The sequence below is a fragment of the Cherax quadricarinatus genome, chromosome 47, assembly GCF_038502225.1.
Source record: "Cherax quadricarinatus isolate ZL_2023a chromosome 47, ASM3850222v1, whole genome shotgun sequence".
In the NCBI taxonomy this organism is placed as follows: domain Eukaryota; kingdom Metazoa; phylum Arthropoda; class Malacostraca; order Decapoda; family Parastacidae; genus Cherax; species Cherax quadricarinatus.
The window spans coordinates 12538949-12555234 of NC_091338.1; the positions used below are offsets into that span (position 1 = coordinate 12538949).

Genomic DNA, 16286 nt, shown 5'->3' on the forward strand with positions numbered 1-16286 from the left:
CAAAAAAGAAAATATATATATCACCTGAAAAATAAAATGGGCCCAACTCCAATACAAAAAGCTTAGCGCTTCTTTTTGATTATAATAATAATAATAATCCAATACAAAAATCTCTTATAGGGACAGAATTCAGTGATATCCACTAATTTTTGCAAGTTTAAATTAAGATAATAAAAGTGTGCACAGGAAATTTCAAGAAGACTTTCTTTCACACTTTTTGAATGAATTTTAAAGAGCACAATAATGCATATACTGTATATTACGTATTACTGTTAAACTTTTTATTAAAAAAAATATTCACTTATACTGTCATATTATTCACTTAAGTTAAATAATTCACTTTCTGGGTTTATTGCTTGTTTTTGATTATAATAAATAATTCTCTCTCTCTCTCTCTCTCTCTCTCTCTCTCTCTCTCTCTCTCTCTCTCTCTCTCTCTCTCTCTCTCTCTCTCTCTCTCTCTCTCTCTCTCTCTCTCTCTCTCTCTCTCTCTCTCTCTCTCTCTCTCTCTCTCTCTCTCTCTCTCTCTCTCTCTCTCTCTCTCTCTCTCTCTCTCTCTCTCTCTCTCTCTCTCTCTCTCTCTCTCTCTCTCTCTCTCTCTCTCTCTCTCTCTCTCTCTCTCTCTCTCTCTCTCTCTTTCTCTCTCTCTCTCTCTCCTTGACGTGTGTGTTACGTGTTAGTACTAGTCATAATTAGTAAGAAATTAATTCCAGTATCTCTGGAATATTTCGCACACTCAGGTCTCTTCTTGGAACATGCAAATATTGTATTACTAAAGCTATCCATTCCTCTGTACTGTTCATACTCATCCCAATGACAAAAGTTCAGAGTTTGACAATGACACCAAATATTTACTACATCAAAGTTTAAGTAGATAATAAAGCATACCCCCGGCCGGGATTGAACCCGCGGTCATAGAGCCTCGCAAAGCTGGTTATCTTTGTTTAAACCTGGGAGTGTACGGACGTATTTCAACTAGTGAGGTGACACACTTGTTTTAGCTCTAACTTTACGCTTTTCAACTGGAGAATAATTATTGTTAATTTGTGACTTGTAAAATTAGTGGATTGAATGAGTTTTAGACGGCTGTGAAGAGTTAATTATTTTTTAGGCCGGGGAGGTTCCCACAATGCTTTGCGAGGTGACGTCACGAGCCCTCACAGACGTGGCACGGTAGCCACTCTGTCATATTTCTCTAAATTAAGCAACAAGTGGAAGCCCCTTTTGGTGAGCCATGGGTCTGACGTTATCCACGGTCTTCTCTCGTCTTTTCGGCAAGAAACAGATGAGGATATTGATGGGTGAGTGTCAGGAAGGAGACGTAATATCCGAGGCTCCTGTCATCTCTTAAGTACTGTTTTTCCCCACGAGTCAAAATTAATATTTTGCTCGATAATTGAGTAACATTATAGGTGGCAGGAAATTTTTACTTCGTTTTCCACACACTTGACACCTGCAGCGAGTCGTGGATGATTATTGACGGGTAGTTTAACCTTGGTAAGTGTGTAATGAATGAAGTTATTCATAGTAGAGGGTAATGACTCATAGTTAATGTCTTGTTAAAATTCAAACTTAATAGATAACTTAGTAATTACTGCTTAATTAAAGTGACGTTGTAATGTTCGTGGTTAAGTTGTGATAACATATCACTGGTATATATATATATATTGATATATACTGTTGAAGATAACTTGAATTTGTAATATTTACAACGACCTCAATGGAAATAAGTGACTTTGAAATTTTTGGGGGGCTATTCTGCCTAATTTATACATTATGTAAGACAAATATTGTGTAATTTTACCTAAATCAACTAGCCAGAAAATTTATAAGCTAAGGATAACCCAAGAAAGCCAAGCAGTGTGGCTTATATCCATTGTAATTAAGTTTATTTAGGTACAGGTACACAAGTACAATTATCATGCATAATTTAATGTTTAAATTACCTAGAATAGTCTGAAAAAGTGAGATAAAGCGACTTATTTCTATTAGTGATAGGTGGGATTTTGTTTGGATTTTTAACCCAGACAATAAATATAAAACAGGAAGTACACCGGTAAGCTGTCCTAATATACAAGTACAGTTAGAAATAGAAATACAAATAGCTAGAGCTTCACTTTAAGGAGGTTATTAACAGAGTATTCAAGAGGTTGCTAGTAGAATTACAGTAGATCAACCATTCAGATCATTATGAAGCTCTGTGTAGTCTGCAGTCAATCAAACAAACGGGCTTCTGCATGGATAAATTGCCATTTTTGTGGAAATTGGTGTCACGCCTCTTGTGCAGATATCCAAGAACTAGCTGCAAGTAGTATTAAATCAGGGAAGTGTTTCTGGGTATGCCCAAATGAGATCAATCTGTGGACTAAAATCACATTGGTATTAAAGGAAGATAACATTAAAGGAGCTTTCATAGAAAACCTGGAAGCATTCTATAACAGATGGGAGAATAAAAAGTCTGGGCTTGATGGTATCGCCCTTGGTGCTGGCCATGTAGTCAAAAACTGTAAGGCTGGAGGTGCTGCCCCAGTAGTCAGTAAATGTGGGGCTGATAATGCTGTCCTGGGAGACAGTAATGGTGAAGCTGGAGGTGCTGTCCTGAGAGACAGTAATGGTGAGGGTGGAGATGCTGTCCAGATAGTAAATGTGGGAATGCATATAAATGACCCTGAGGGAGACAGGAGCTGTAGTGAGGAAACAAGTGTAGTCAAAGACAAGATAAAACCAATATTACAAACTAGTAATACCACAGGAGATAGCGACCAAGGGGACTCCACTAGCAATAGTGAGGATACATTACCAAAAACAACTGGTGAGAGCTCCATTGTTAGTGCTAGTGAGGATAGGAAAGAGACAGGTAAACATGCACCAACAGGGAATACAGTCACAGAAATCCAAGGCAAACGGAAACCAAGCCTGTGCACATACTATGCACTTGGTATCTGCAGACATGGGAAATCTGGAAAAACAGACGGGATGTGCAACTTTGACCACCCTAGAAAATGCTGTGCCCATATGACAACAGGAAAATGCAAACTTCCTTCCTGTAAGTTTTTTCACACTGAAATGTGTCCCTCTTCAGTACAGGAAAGACTGTGCTATAACTTAAATTGCCAGGCACACCATCTAAAGGGGACAAAAAGATACAAAATGTCCAGACCCTGGGAAAATCTGGGTAGCCACAGCCACTCAAGAGAGAGAGGTTTTTTAGTGCCAGGAAGAAAAAAAAACTGGCAGGAAATGGCAGAAATCGTACACCAAATCCAGTCATTCCTGGAGTGGAACCACAGTCGATGGTCTCCACTCCAGACCAACAGATACAGATACTAATGCCGGAAAAAAAAGTTCTCCCCCAGTACTGCCAATACCACCAGTCCGATGACATTCTTTTTTGCAAATATACAGGGTCTAAAGCCAGCAACAAACAACAAAATACCTTTCATCCGTGGGCTGCTTGCAGAGGCAAATGCAATGTTCGCGGCTTTCACAGAGACCAACATGAAGGATCACTTGGACAACGAAATATGGATCCCAGGTTACAACCTATACAGATGCGACAGAGTGAACAGGCAAAAGGGAAAGGGGGGTTAGCCTGTATATCGCAGAGTCACTTGTTTGCACAGAACTGCTTAAAGCCTCAAAGGATATAGTGGAAGTTTTAGCAGTGAAGGTCGAGAACCAAAACCTAGTCATTGTGGTAGTCTACAAGCCTCTGGATGCAACGTCCCAGCAATTCCAGGAACAGCTGTTAAAAATTGACTACTGTCTGGAAAATCTGCCAGCCCCTGCCCCCAACATCTTGCTCCTTGGGGATTTCAACTTAAGGCACCTAAAATGGAGGAATATAGCAAATAATGTTGTTGCAGTGATAACTCCAGGAGGCAGCTCTTAGGAGAATTCACACACACAGCAAATAATAGAGTCTACTAGACTGGAGAATACACTAGACCTCATCTTCACTAACAATGATGATCTGATAAGAAATGTCACCATATCAAAAACAATATACTCAGATCACAACATAATCGAGGTTCAGACATGTATGCGCGGGGCTCAAGACCGACATAATGAGATTAGTGGGACCAAGTAAACCAAGTCCTAACCGAGATAAGCTGGGAAGATAGACTAAGCAACACAGACCCCAACTTATGCCTAGAACAGATTAACTCGGTGGCACTCGATGTATGCTCAAGGCTTATTCCTTTAAGAAAAAGGAGGGATAGATGTAAAATAGAAAGAGACAGGCGCTCCCTTTACAGGCGACGAAAAAGAATAACAGAGCGGCTAAAAGAGGCCAATATATCTGAAATGCGTAGGGAGTCACTGGTCAGAGAAATAGCAAACATCGAACTTAAGCTAAAGGAATCTTATAGGAGTCAGGAATCGCGGGAAGAACTAAAAGCCATAAATGAAATCGAAAGAAACCCAAAGTATTTCTTCTCCTATGCCAAATCAAAGTCGAGAACAACGTCCAGTATTGGGCCCCTACTTAAACAAGATGGGTCCTACACAGATGACAGCAAGGAAATGAGTGAGCTACTCAAGTCCCCATATGACTCAGTTTTTAGCAAGCCGCTAACCATACTGAGAGTTGAAGATCAAAATGAATTTTTTATGAGAGAGCCACAGAATTTGGTTAACACAAGCCTATCTGATGTTATCCTGACGCCAAATGACTTCGAACAGGCGATAAATGACATGCCTATGCACTCTGCCCCAGGGCCAGACTCGTGGAACTCAGTGTTCATCAAGAACTGCAAGAAGCCCCTATCACGAGCTTTTACCATCCTATGGAGAGGGAGCATGGACACGGGGATCGTCTCACAGCTACTAAAAACAACAGACATAGCCCCACTCCACAAAGGGGGCAGTAAAGCAATAGCAAAGAACTACAGACCGATAGCACTAACATCCCATATCATAAAAATCTTCGAAAGGGTCTAAGAAGCAAGATCACCACCCATCTAGAAACCCATCAATTACACAACCCAGGGCAACATGGGTTTAGAGCAGGTTGCAGACACTGCAAGGCTCCAGGCGGACATCAACCAAATCTTTCAATGGGCTGCAGAAAACAATATGAAGTTCAACGATGAGAAATTTCAATTACTCCGATATGGTAGACACGAGGAAATCAAAACTTCATCAGAGTACAAAACAAATTCCGACCACAAAATAGAGTGAAAAACAAACGTCAGTGTCATGTGGGTTTTTCGATACGTGGATAGGGTAAGAGTACTCGCGTAGGCTGGTAGTACGTATAATATATAACGGGAAGTATGGAAAGCGCCAACAGCCGTCCTGCCTCTCTCTGCTCCCTAGCCTGACTGACCCACCAGTGCCTGTGTGAGGGGGTGTTTGAAATCCTGCTATGGTCAGCAGCAATATGAATACAGTCAGTGATTCACGCAGAGACGGTTGGTAGTGAGTCATCTACTGGTACACTGGTTACTGGTAACTGGTTACTAGGAACTGGTACTACTACTGAGAGCTCGGCGATGCTTACGTACGTCGTCCCGACATACAACTAATACAAACTAGAGATGGCAGGTATACGGCTTGGGCTGACTCTGTACAATGTCAAAGTACACAACAATTGAACATTATAATATACATAAGTAGAACATTGGAATGGAAGCTTACGTAACTGAAACTACAAGGTATAATATAGCACAACTCATCGAATGAAACTCAACGTTGAGATTACACAATAGAAGTTATAAAAAAAAATTTGATCGATCGATCTGTATCCATGTGATCTACGGATTCTGAGGAAGGAATATATACAAAGAAAGAAGTGTTTAACAGAAAGGCAGATTCGGTGCACTCAAATCTAGACTGTTAACTCTCAGAATTCGGAGAGAACGTGAACACAAAAAAAAAAAAATTCTTGAATACTGATAAGTTGATACTGTAATTATTCATCTATACAGGTTATTTACATTTAACCCCAACTCTGCTAGGGTGAGATTGATATATGCAGAATGGGTGTCATCTCTGGAAGGATCAAACTCTGTAGCACTGGCTAACTCATGCTGTATTTGAGGCAAATCTGAATTGGTAGTTACAAATGATACTTGAGGATTTCTCAATACCTGTCGTGTACGTAGGGAATAACGACATTCAGGTTGATCGTCTGACTGAGTATCAGAGGTAGAGAGTACAGGATCAGGAGGATTGTCAGAGTCTGTCACATTAGTCTGGGTTGGAACATCATTATCATCACATACTAACTTCATATGATCTAAATGCAATTCTTTATACTGACCAGTACTAATTTCTCTAACCTTATACTTATTACCAGTGATATGTTCAACTACTCGATAAGGACCAACAAACTTTTGATCAAGCTTAGGCATTGCAGACGTTTTGTTAAAGTTAGTCAGCATAACTCTCGAACCTACTTTGATTTTGGATGGCTTTGCTCGAGTGTTTGCGACTCTTGTAAATTCTGCTGTTGATTTATGAAGTGTTTCACGGATTCTTCTAAAGACACTTTGAGCTAAACTGGTACGAGTTGCTATGAAATCATCAGGGTTGTAATTTGGTTTCGGATTAGAATATAGCAACTCGTAAGGCAAACGTTTATCTACACCGTACAATGCATAATGTGGAGTGTCACCTATGGAAACATTGTAAGCAGAATTTATAGCACACTGCACATCAGGTATAACTTCATCCCAAGTTTCACTGTTGGGGTTGATAGTGGCTCTCAAGACATCAAGTACTTTTTTATTGGTTCGTTCTGCTAACCCATTGCTGGCAGGATGATGAGGAACAGTGGTGGATTTAGAGATCTTGTACAAGGTACACAAATTTTCAAGAATCTCATTACAGAATTCACCTCCATTATCTGTTACTAGGGACTTAGGGGTGCTATGCCTGCAGATAATGCGTTCTTAACCCTTTCAGGGTCCGTCCCATAGATCTACGGCTTTGCGTTCAGTGTCCAAACTGTAGATCTATGTCATGAGCTCAGCTCACTCTGATAAACTGAGAGTGGTACACTTGGGCCTAGATATGAGAGAATACATCTATGTGGTATGTGTGCACCACATAAAACAAATCCTGCAGCACACTGTGTATAATGAGAGAAAAAAAACTGAAACCAAGATTTTCGATTAAAACAGCAACTTTGCAGTGTTTTTTCGTATGTTTTTTATAGTTGTATTTGCAATTTCTTGGTCTCATTTGATAGAATGGAAGACATATTACAGAAATAGAGATGATTTTGATTGGTTTTAACACCGGAAATGGCTTGAAACTGAGCTCAAAGTAGCGGAAATGTTAAATTTTTGTCGATGTTCAAGAGTAAAGAAACGACCTCACATGTCTAATACACGCCAGCTGGTGGATCTAATACACATTCACAAATGTGGTGATGATATTTATACAATTATTACAATATTGCATAACAGTAAATCTTCTATTATTTGGTGTGAATAAAAATTCATTATGTAAATAAAAAATAAAAATGGGATTTATTTGTAAAGCCTCAAAACGTAACTAATGAACCAAGGAAATGTTAGTTTAGTGCCAGGAATGCCTACATTGTTTATTCTGGATGCTATTTTGAAATTGGAATATTTTGAACTTTGTGTTAAATTGGCCAAATTACCAATTTCCGATCACTTTATTTTGTAGTTGAAACAGTTGACTTGGCGATTTCTTGTGCTCAATCAATAGAATAGAAGTAATACTAGTAAAATAGCTAAGAATTTGGTCGACTGGAATGATGTAATTGGCCTAAAATGGAAGTCAAAGTCGGCAAAATCGCCGATTCGTAAATATCGCTGACACATCAAAATTTGCGAGAGCATAATTTCGTCAATTTTCCATCAAATTTCGTACTTTTTGTTTTATTACCTTCGCAAAAAGAGTCTCTACCATTTCATAAGAAAAAATAACAAATTTTTTTTTGGAAAATTCTTGGACACTGGGGCACCACTTCAGATTTGGGCCTTGGACCCTGAAAGGGTTAAACGCTTTAGCTACTGTCTCGGCAGTCTTATCTGCAATAGGAACTAACTCTCAATATCTGGTGAAATGGTCTACCATAACACACACATGTTTGTTGCCCTGGAGGGAACATTGGAAATTAGTTAACAAATCTAGCGCAACTCTTTCCCACGGTTCGCTAGTAGTTGGATACACTTGGATTGGATTAGGACCATTAGCATTACCTTTACGTTGCATGCAGACACTACATTTCTTAACATACTCAGAAATATCAGTTGCCATACGAGGCCAAAAGTATTTCAATCTGGCTTGTTTTACTGAACGATCCATACCAGGGTGCGCAACACCTGGTACATCGTGAACTAGCTGTAAGGCTACATTCACTAGTGACTGTGGAATTACTAACTGGTAAACTCTTCTGCTAGGAGTACCCAACTCGGCTGTTCGATACAGTAATTCTTGGTTCATGACAGTCACTGATGGGTGCTGGTGGCTTCACAGTCAGAATAAGATCTTCCTGGAGCAGGAATCGAATCACACCAGACCACATGGGATCTGTTCGTTGAGCATTCTTTACATCTTCAGCACTAAATGGAGGGTCTGCAGTTACTACACTAACATGTCGCGATAAGGCATCTGCGACTACATTTGAATTGCCAGGTAAGTGTTCAAAGGTGGGATTGAACTCTTGGATAGTCAAGGTCCATCTGGCTAACCTTCCAGTAGGTTGTTTGTTTTGGAATAAAGGTATCAGTGGAGCGTGGTCTGTCAAGACATGAACAGGGTACTGATAAATAATGTCTCGGAAGTGCTTTAAAGACCATACTATTGCTAAAGCTTCTTGCTCAGTTACTGTATAATTACGTTCAGCCTTCGTAAGGACTCGGCTAGCAAATGCAACTGCGTTGTACTTGCCATCGGTCTTCTGAGCTAGTACGGCACCTATGCCAATAGAACTAGCATCAGTTGTCAGATAGAAGGGCTTAGAAAAATCTGGAAATTTCAAAATTGGAGCAGATGTTAGCTTTTCTTTTAGAGTTTGGAATGCTCTTTCTTGACGGAAGGTCCAAACAAAAGGAGCATCTTTCTTAAGCAACTCAGTTAGAGGAGCAGCTATGGAAGAAAAATTGGCAATGAAAGATCTATAAAAACCTGCTAAGCCCACAAAGGATCTTACGGCATCAGCAGTTTTGGGAGTTGGAAAATTTAGTACTGCAGTTACTTTACTTTGGTCAGTCGTAACCCCTCTAGGAGTGAGTGTGACTAAGAAACTTAATTTCTGATCTGAAAAATTGACATTTAGACAGTTTGATCTTTAAATTGGCTTCTTCAAGCTTACCAAGTACTATATCAAGTCTTTTCAAGTGTGTATCCACGTCTTTAGACATGACGATTACGTCATCTAAGTACACCATAAGTGCATTACCTATGAGACCTCTAAAGATATTAGTCATGAGCCTTGAGAACGTGATAGGGGAGGATCGTAATCCAAACGCCATACGGAGAAAGTGATAATGACCTGTAGGAGTGGAGAATGCAGTTAGCTCTTGGCTGTCCTCGTGAAGAGGGACTTGCCAAAACCCTTGTAACAAATCCAGGGTTGAAAAGACTGTTATCTCCGATGTTACGTAAAACATCACCCAGTACAGGAAGTGGGAAGCGATCTGGGATAGTTTTCGCATTTAACTTTCTAAAGTCAATCACTGGGCGCCAAGTACCATCCTTCTTAGGTGCTAGGATCAAGGGCGCATTCCAAGGTGAATTGCTAGGTGCAATAACTCCATCATCAAGCATTTGATTGATCAATTCTTCTGCAACAGCAACTTGTGAATGAGGCATTCTGTACGCAGGTATATAGATAGGTCTAGTACCAGGTTCAAGTGGAATACGATGGGACAATTAAGTTCGTTATACCCATTTTCTCGCCTGGTAAGGCAATGGCTTTACGACGTTTGTTCAACAGTCAACAAACGCTTGACTTCATCTGGGAAGTCAGTGGGAGCTATGTCTTTCTCCTCAACTGGTGGAACAGATTGATCCAGTGAAGTGGATGAGGTCTCCCCGGTAGAAATAGCACCGACCCACTGGTCAGGTGACAACTCATCCTCTACCTGAACAGGGTAAGGATAGTGAACAGGGTCAACAAGATTGGTATTTGCTCTGAGACGAACACTGTGACCAGAAGTGTTAGCTAGGAAGAAATGGATCTTACTATCTCTTACAACATGTAAGGATGGTTCAACAAATAGACCTTTTACTTTGCAAGAATCACTGTCAACTAGGACGTTATCACCATCTGGAACACTAGGAACAACAACAGACACTCTAGTGAGGGCTCTAGCTGCGACAGAAACGTCTTTCTGCAGACGGCATGTGACATCAACAAGAGATGGCATTACTAGTTGCACGTAATTGTTTTCCGACAAGGCGTCCCCTGTGGAGAAACTACTACTTGAACTAGCAGACATTGCAGGGATAGGCTCAGCACTCAAGGTAGTCAGAGCGTCCTCGGACACTTGAGGTAACTGGACACTATCTTGCAAGCCTGAAGTTGCAGGAACACAGACAGGAGTGACAGGATCATCAGTGCCTGACCGCTTGGGTACGCTACTGGAAAATGCACTGGCCTGTAAGGACTTAATTCGAATGTCATACTCTGCGGCAGTATGGCAGATCTCGGATCCAAGCTGGTAACCCCAAAATGGTACGATCAAGTCATCAATTTGGGCATGCCATCGATAAGTGTCGAGCACAATGCGCAAGTCTCGCATGGAAGCAAAGCCCAATAGAAGGTCACCAGGGAAAGTAATCTGGTCGACGACAAGGAAGGAAGCAGTGAAGTCTCTACCTTGGATAGAAAAGGTGAGGGAAGTCCGACCTCGGACACGCAGGTGAGAACCAGCTACTCCACTAAGGGAGGACACACGAGTCGGTTCTACGAGAAGGACATGTCGTAACTGCTTATCCCTAAACAAACTAGACCTGATAATATTGACTTGCGCACCAGAGTCCATGAACAAATGAACGGGCGCATTATGAACAGATGCTTGCACTATAGGGCCTATGGTTGCATTGGAAGTTATGTGCAAACAAAAAGGTGGATTGTCATCAGCAAAGATTTGTTCCACTTCATCCCCAAAATCATCTATGTCAGAGACATGTGAAGCAACATCATCAGCAGGATTGTCATTCTCGAGACTGCTTAAGGCTTCAAAGGAATTGTGAACGGGGATGGTGTACTCATTATCACCTACTGTCACCATGGGACGGTTTGACTGGGGCGCTCGAATTCCCCCGAATTGGAAGAATGAGCCTGGTTCTGGTTATTTTGAGAATTGGAAGAATGAGCCTGGTTCTGGTTATTTTGAGAACCACGATATCTGTTTCCTCTACGGGTTCTGCGGTTGGAATGGCCACGGAAAGACCTAGAGTACTGAAGGTTGTAGAGAGCATTGCACTCAGATGTGTCATGTCCATGTATTCTATGATAAGTACAGTAGGGAAGATCTGACTGGTACTCATCAGTACGACGCCTCTTAGGGTAACTATCAGGACAATTAATTGCAATATGGCCATTGGGGTCCTTCAGTCTTGTCCCCCACTATGCGACCCACACCAGTTGACTAACACCCAGGTACCTACTTGCTTGCTAGGTGAACAGGGATAGCAGGTGCAAGGAAATGCCCAATGTTTATACCCAGCTGGGGATTGAACAATGGACACTCAGTGTGTGAAGCTAGAGCGTTGCCTATGAGGCCACAAGACACCCATGGGGACCTTTGTTCCTCTTCCTCTAGATGCTCTCCCCAATAAATTTAATTCCTAGTGATCTATTTACTGCTAGGTGATCAGGGGCAACAGATGTAAGGAAACATGCCCAGCAACTTTGCCCAGATTGAGTTGAATGGAAGATGCTACCTTTGAGCTATGAGCCATCTATAAAGCTAATTTGAGTACCTAGCAATAACCTAGGATTTAGTCAGAAGTTGTGGGTTTCATTATGGGAGAAAACTTAATATGGATTCCCATGCTAATATGCCATTTTGATTGTATTTTATGAGTTATCCTGGGTTATTGACCCTGAGGTAACTAATCCAAATAATCTTTAACAAACAAGATTTTATTTGGATTATAGCCCTGAAAGGTTAATAATCCATGATAACTCAGAAGCTAAAAGTTAGGCTTTCACCTCAGTGGTTTAATCCCTGGATGGGTGGAAATGTTGGGTATGTTTCCTTACACCTGCTGTCCCTGTTCACCTAGCATTAAATAGGTACCTGGGTTTTAGTCGACTGGTGTGGGTTGCATCCATTGAAGGACCCAATGGAAATAAAGCACAATCCTTATTGACTTCTGTGGGTTATCCTGGGTGGCTAAAAGTTTGACCAAATCTTATCTTAACAGTCTGCTAACCCCCAGATATCTAATGCTAAGTATATAGTAAAGTAAAGGTTTATTTCTTTGTAAAGGTTACTATGTGTAATTACAATTTTGGTTTGATATGTACAAAGAGAGCCACTATCATGCCGGGGCATTTCAGGCAGACTATTCCTAATACATAGAAACTACTTGAAACTAGACAAGATAGTAGTGGTTAACTGTAGTACATTTTTATTTAATCTTAATACTACTAATGTGAGGTAGTCAAGGTGGAGGTTTTTAAAAATAATAATTCTGAAGTTACACATAAAAACAATATTACAAATAATGGTTCAGGAAGTAACATTTCATGGACTGGCAGACGTTTTGGTTGAATTGATTAATATTGAGAGGTAAGACAATTTTTTAGCAAAGTCCTAAATTTATAAGTAGTCAGGGGATCCTTTACCAGTTCCGGTAGCGAGTTCCAGATCTTTGGGCTCTTTATATACATCGCGTTTTTGCATAGTGTGAGACTGACACGAGGGATGTTGAACTGTGCCTTATGCCTTGTGTTGTGACTGCATTCTGTTGTAACTGTCAAGTAGTAGTTTAAGTGTAGGGTTTATAGTGGAATTTAATGTTCTGCATATGTAGTAGGCACAGTAATACGAGTGTACGTATGTCTCGTATATTTAGTAAGTTCAGACTTTTGAAAAGTGGTGGTGTGTGTTGTCTACCACAGGAGCTGGTAGTCATCCACACAGCAGCTTTTTGTTGGTTTATTAAAGGTTTAAGGTGGTTGGCTGTGGTTGCTCCCCAGGCACAAATACCATAGGTGAGATAGGGATATATTAACCCTTTCAGGGTTTCCAACATACTAGTACGGCTTACGCACCAGAGATATTGACGTACTAGAACGCTTAAATTCTAGCGCCCTCAAATCTAGTGAGAGAAAGCTGGTAGGCCTACATATGAAAGAATGGGCCTATGTGGTCAGTGTGCACAGTATGAAAAAAATCCTGCAGCACACAGTGCATAATAATAAAAAAAAAACTGTGTTTTTGGTTTAAAACCAACTTTGCACTGTACTTTCGTATGGTATTTATGGTTGTATTCTAGTTTTCCTGGTCTCGTTTTATAGAATGGAAGACATATTACAGAAATTGAGATGATTTTGATTGGTTTCATAATGAAAAGTACCTTGAAATTGAGCTCAAAGTAGCAGAAATGTTCGATTTTTACCAAATTTCAAAAGTAAACAAATCATGCTAAGTGTCCAATACACATCAACTGGTGAGTCTAATATTCTCTCACAAGTGCACTGATATTATTTATACTATTTCTACACCATTTCTACACTAATGCAGTAGTCTGCATAACAGTAAATCTATTTCTTGTGAGAAAAATTCAAAGTGGAAAGCAAAGGAGATGTAAGTGGGGCCTCGGGATGTGACTAATGAACAGAGAAAATGTTATTTTAGTGCCAGGAATGTCTCTTGTTTATTCTGGACCCTATTTGAAAATTGGCGTCTTATGAAATTTGTGTGAAATTGGCAAAATTGCCAATTTCTGACCACTTTATTGGATACTTGAAATCAGTAAATGGGTAGTTTTTTGTAATCATTTGATAGAAAAAGTGGAGTTCTAGCAAAATAGATATGATTTTTGTTGACTAGTACACTGAAATTGGCTGAAAACAGGGCTCAAACTGGGCGAAATCACCAATATGTCAACATCGTTGAGACCACTAACTTTGCAAGAGCATAATTCCATAAGTTTTCCATCAAATTTCATAATTTTGGTGCCATTTTGATCGGGAAAAGATTACCTGGAGTTTACCTGGAGAGAGTTCCGGGGGTCAACGCCCCCGCGGCCCGGTCTGTGACCAGGCCTCCTGGTGGATCAGAGCCTGATCAACCAGGCTGTTGCTGCTGGCTGCACGCAAACCAACGTACGAGCCACAGCCCGGCTGATCAGGAACTGACTTTAGGTGCTTGTCCAGTGCCAGCTTGAAGACTGCCAGGGGTCTGTTGGTAATCCCCCTTATGTGTGCTGGGAGGCAGTTGAACAGTCTCGGGCCCCTGACACTTATTGTATGGTCTCTTAACGTGCTAGTGACACCCCTGCTTTTCATTGGGGGGATGGTGCATCGTCTGCCAAGTCTTTTGCTTTCGTAGTGAGTGATTTTCGTGTGCAAGTTCGGTACTGGTCCCTCTAGGATTTTCCAGGTGTATATAATCATGTATCTCTCCCTCCTGCGTTCCAGGGAATACAGGTTTAGGAACCTCAAGCGCTCCCAGTAATTGAGGTGTTTTATCTCCGTTATGCGTGCCGTGAAAGTTCTCTGTACATTTTCTAGGTCGGCAATTTCACCTGCCTTGAAAGGTGCTGTTAGTGTGCAGCAATATTCCAGCCTAGATAGAACAAGTGACCTGAAGAGTGTCATCATGGGCTTGGCCTCCCTAGTTTTGAAGGTTCTCATTATCCATCCTGTCATTTTTCTAGCAGATGCGATTGATACAATGTTATGGTCCTTGAAGGTGAGATCCTCCGACATGATCACTCCCAGGTCTTTGACGTTGGTGTTTCGCTCTGGAGAGAGTTTCGGGGGTCAACGCCCCCGCGGCCCGGTCTGTGATTCTCTTATCATTTCATAAGAATTTTTTTTTTTATTTTTTTTTTGTTTTTTTTACCAAAAAATTTTCGACTCCGAGGACAAGTTTAGGAGAGGACCTCTCGACCCTGAAAGGGTTAATGAGTGGTATAGGGTAAAGTGTCGTTTGTGGTACATAGTATTGTATCTTGGAAAGGGTGCCTACTGATTTGGAAATTTTCTTGGATATGTGTTGGATGTGGGAATGAAATTTAAGATTACAGTCTTGTAGATGAATGGTTCAGAGAACCGACACATTGATAAATTAGACACATGTGCAACTCTTGGGTATCTTTTTTGAGGAAACGTTTCACCACACAGTGGTTTCATCAGTCCATACAAAGGAGGAACGTGAAGAACGGGAGGAGAATGAGGTAATCAATCCCTCAACCTTGAGTCGTTGTGGTCAGTCCATCAATTTTGAATAGAATACAGCATATGTGCGGAAAGTCGCTTATATACCGTAGGCAGGAGAGGTGCAGCAGACATAGGTGGTGACACATTTGTTGATAAATTAAGTTGGATATTTAAGGCTCTGTTGCCAAACAGCAAGAAGTATGTTTTGTCTATGTCGAGAGTGAGTTTGTTGGTCATCATCAAAGTACATGTATATATATTTTAGCAGCTCATTGTTTACAGTGTTTCTAAGTACATCTGGGTTCAAATGGGAGTAGAGATAAGTAGTGTCATCTGCAAATAGAACTGGTTTAAGGAGTTGGGTTGCATTCGGTAGATCATTGATGTAGATGAGAAAGAAGAGTGGGCCTAGGACACTACCCTGGGGTACTACTACAGCTACAGGCTGAATAGCGGAGTTGACTCCACTTGCATATACATACTGGTGTCTGTCGTTAAGATAAGATTTTAGGTAATCAAGGGAATGTCCTCTGATGCCATAATGATTTAGTTTTAGGTGTAGGAGATTGTGGTCGACTGTATCAAATGCTTTTTGTAGGTCAATGAAGAGCCCCAGAGGATATTCATTATCAAGAGCTGTATATATTAGTTCAAGCATTTGTATAATAGCATTATTCGTACTTTTTTTTTTTGGTCTAAACCCAAACTGGCAGGGGTTAAGTATGTTGTTGGATATAAGGTAGGAGTAAAGTCGTTTGTGTATTATTTTTTCGAATATTTTGGAAAGTAAGGACAAGTTTGATATGTGTCTGTAGTTATTCAAGCGAGTTGAATCCCCTTCTTTGAGGATCGGGGTAATCCTTGCTGTCTTGAGTATAGATGGGAAAGTTGAGGATGCTACAGATTTATTAAACTTTGTTGCAATAATGGGTGACAACACATGTGCAGCTTTTTT

At 40.7% G+C, this 16286-nt stretch overlaps 1 protein-coding gene across 1 annotated transcript in view; it reads left to right on the forward strand.

The window, feature by feature from the left end:
* Positions 1-1125: 1125 nt before the first annotated feature.
* Positions 1126-16286, forward strand: part of Arf4 (ADP-ribosylation factor 2) — a 33065-nt gene continuing 17904 nt past the window's right edge. The window contains exon 1 of the mRNA XM_070094689.1: positions 1126-1301. Coding sequence (XP_069950790.1) covers positions 1235-1301 — 67 coding nt within the window. The 5' untranslated portion in view covers positions 1126-1234. The remainder of the gene's footprint in view (positions 1302-16286) is intronic.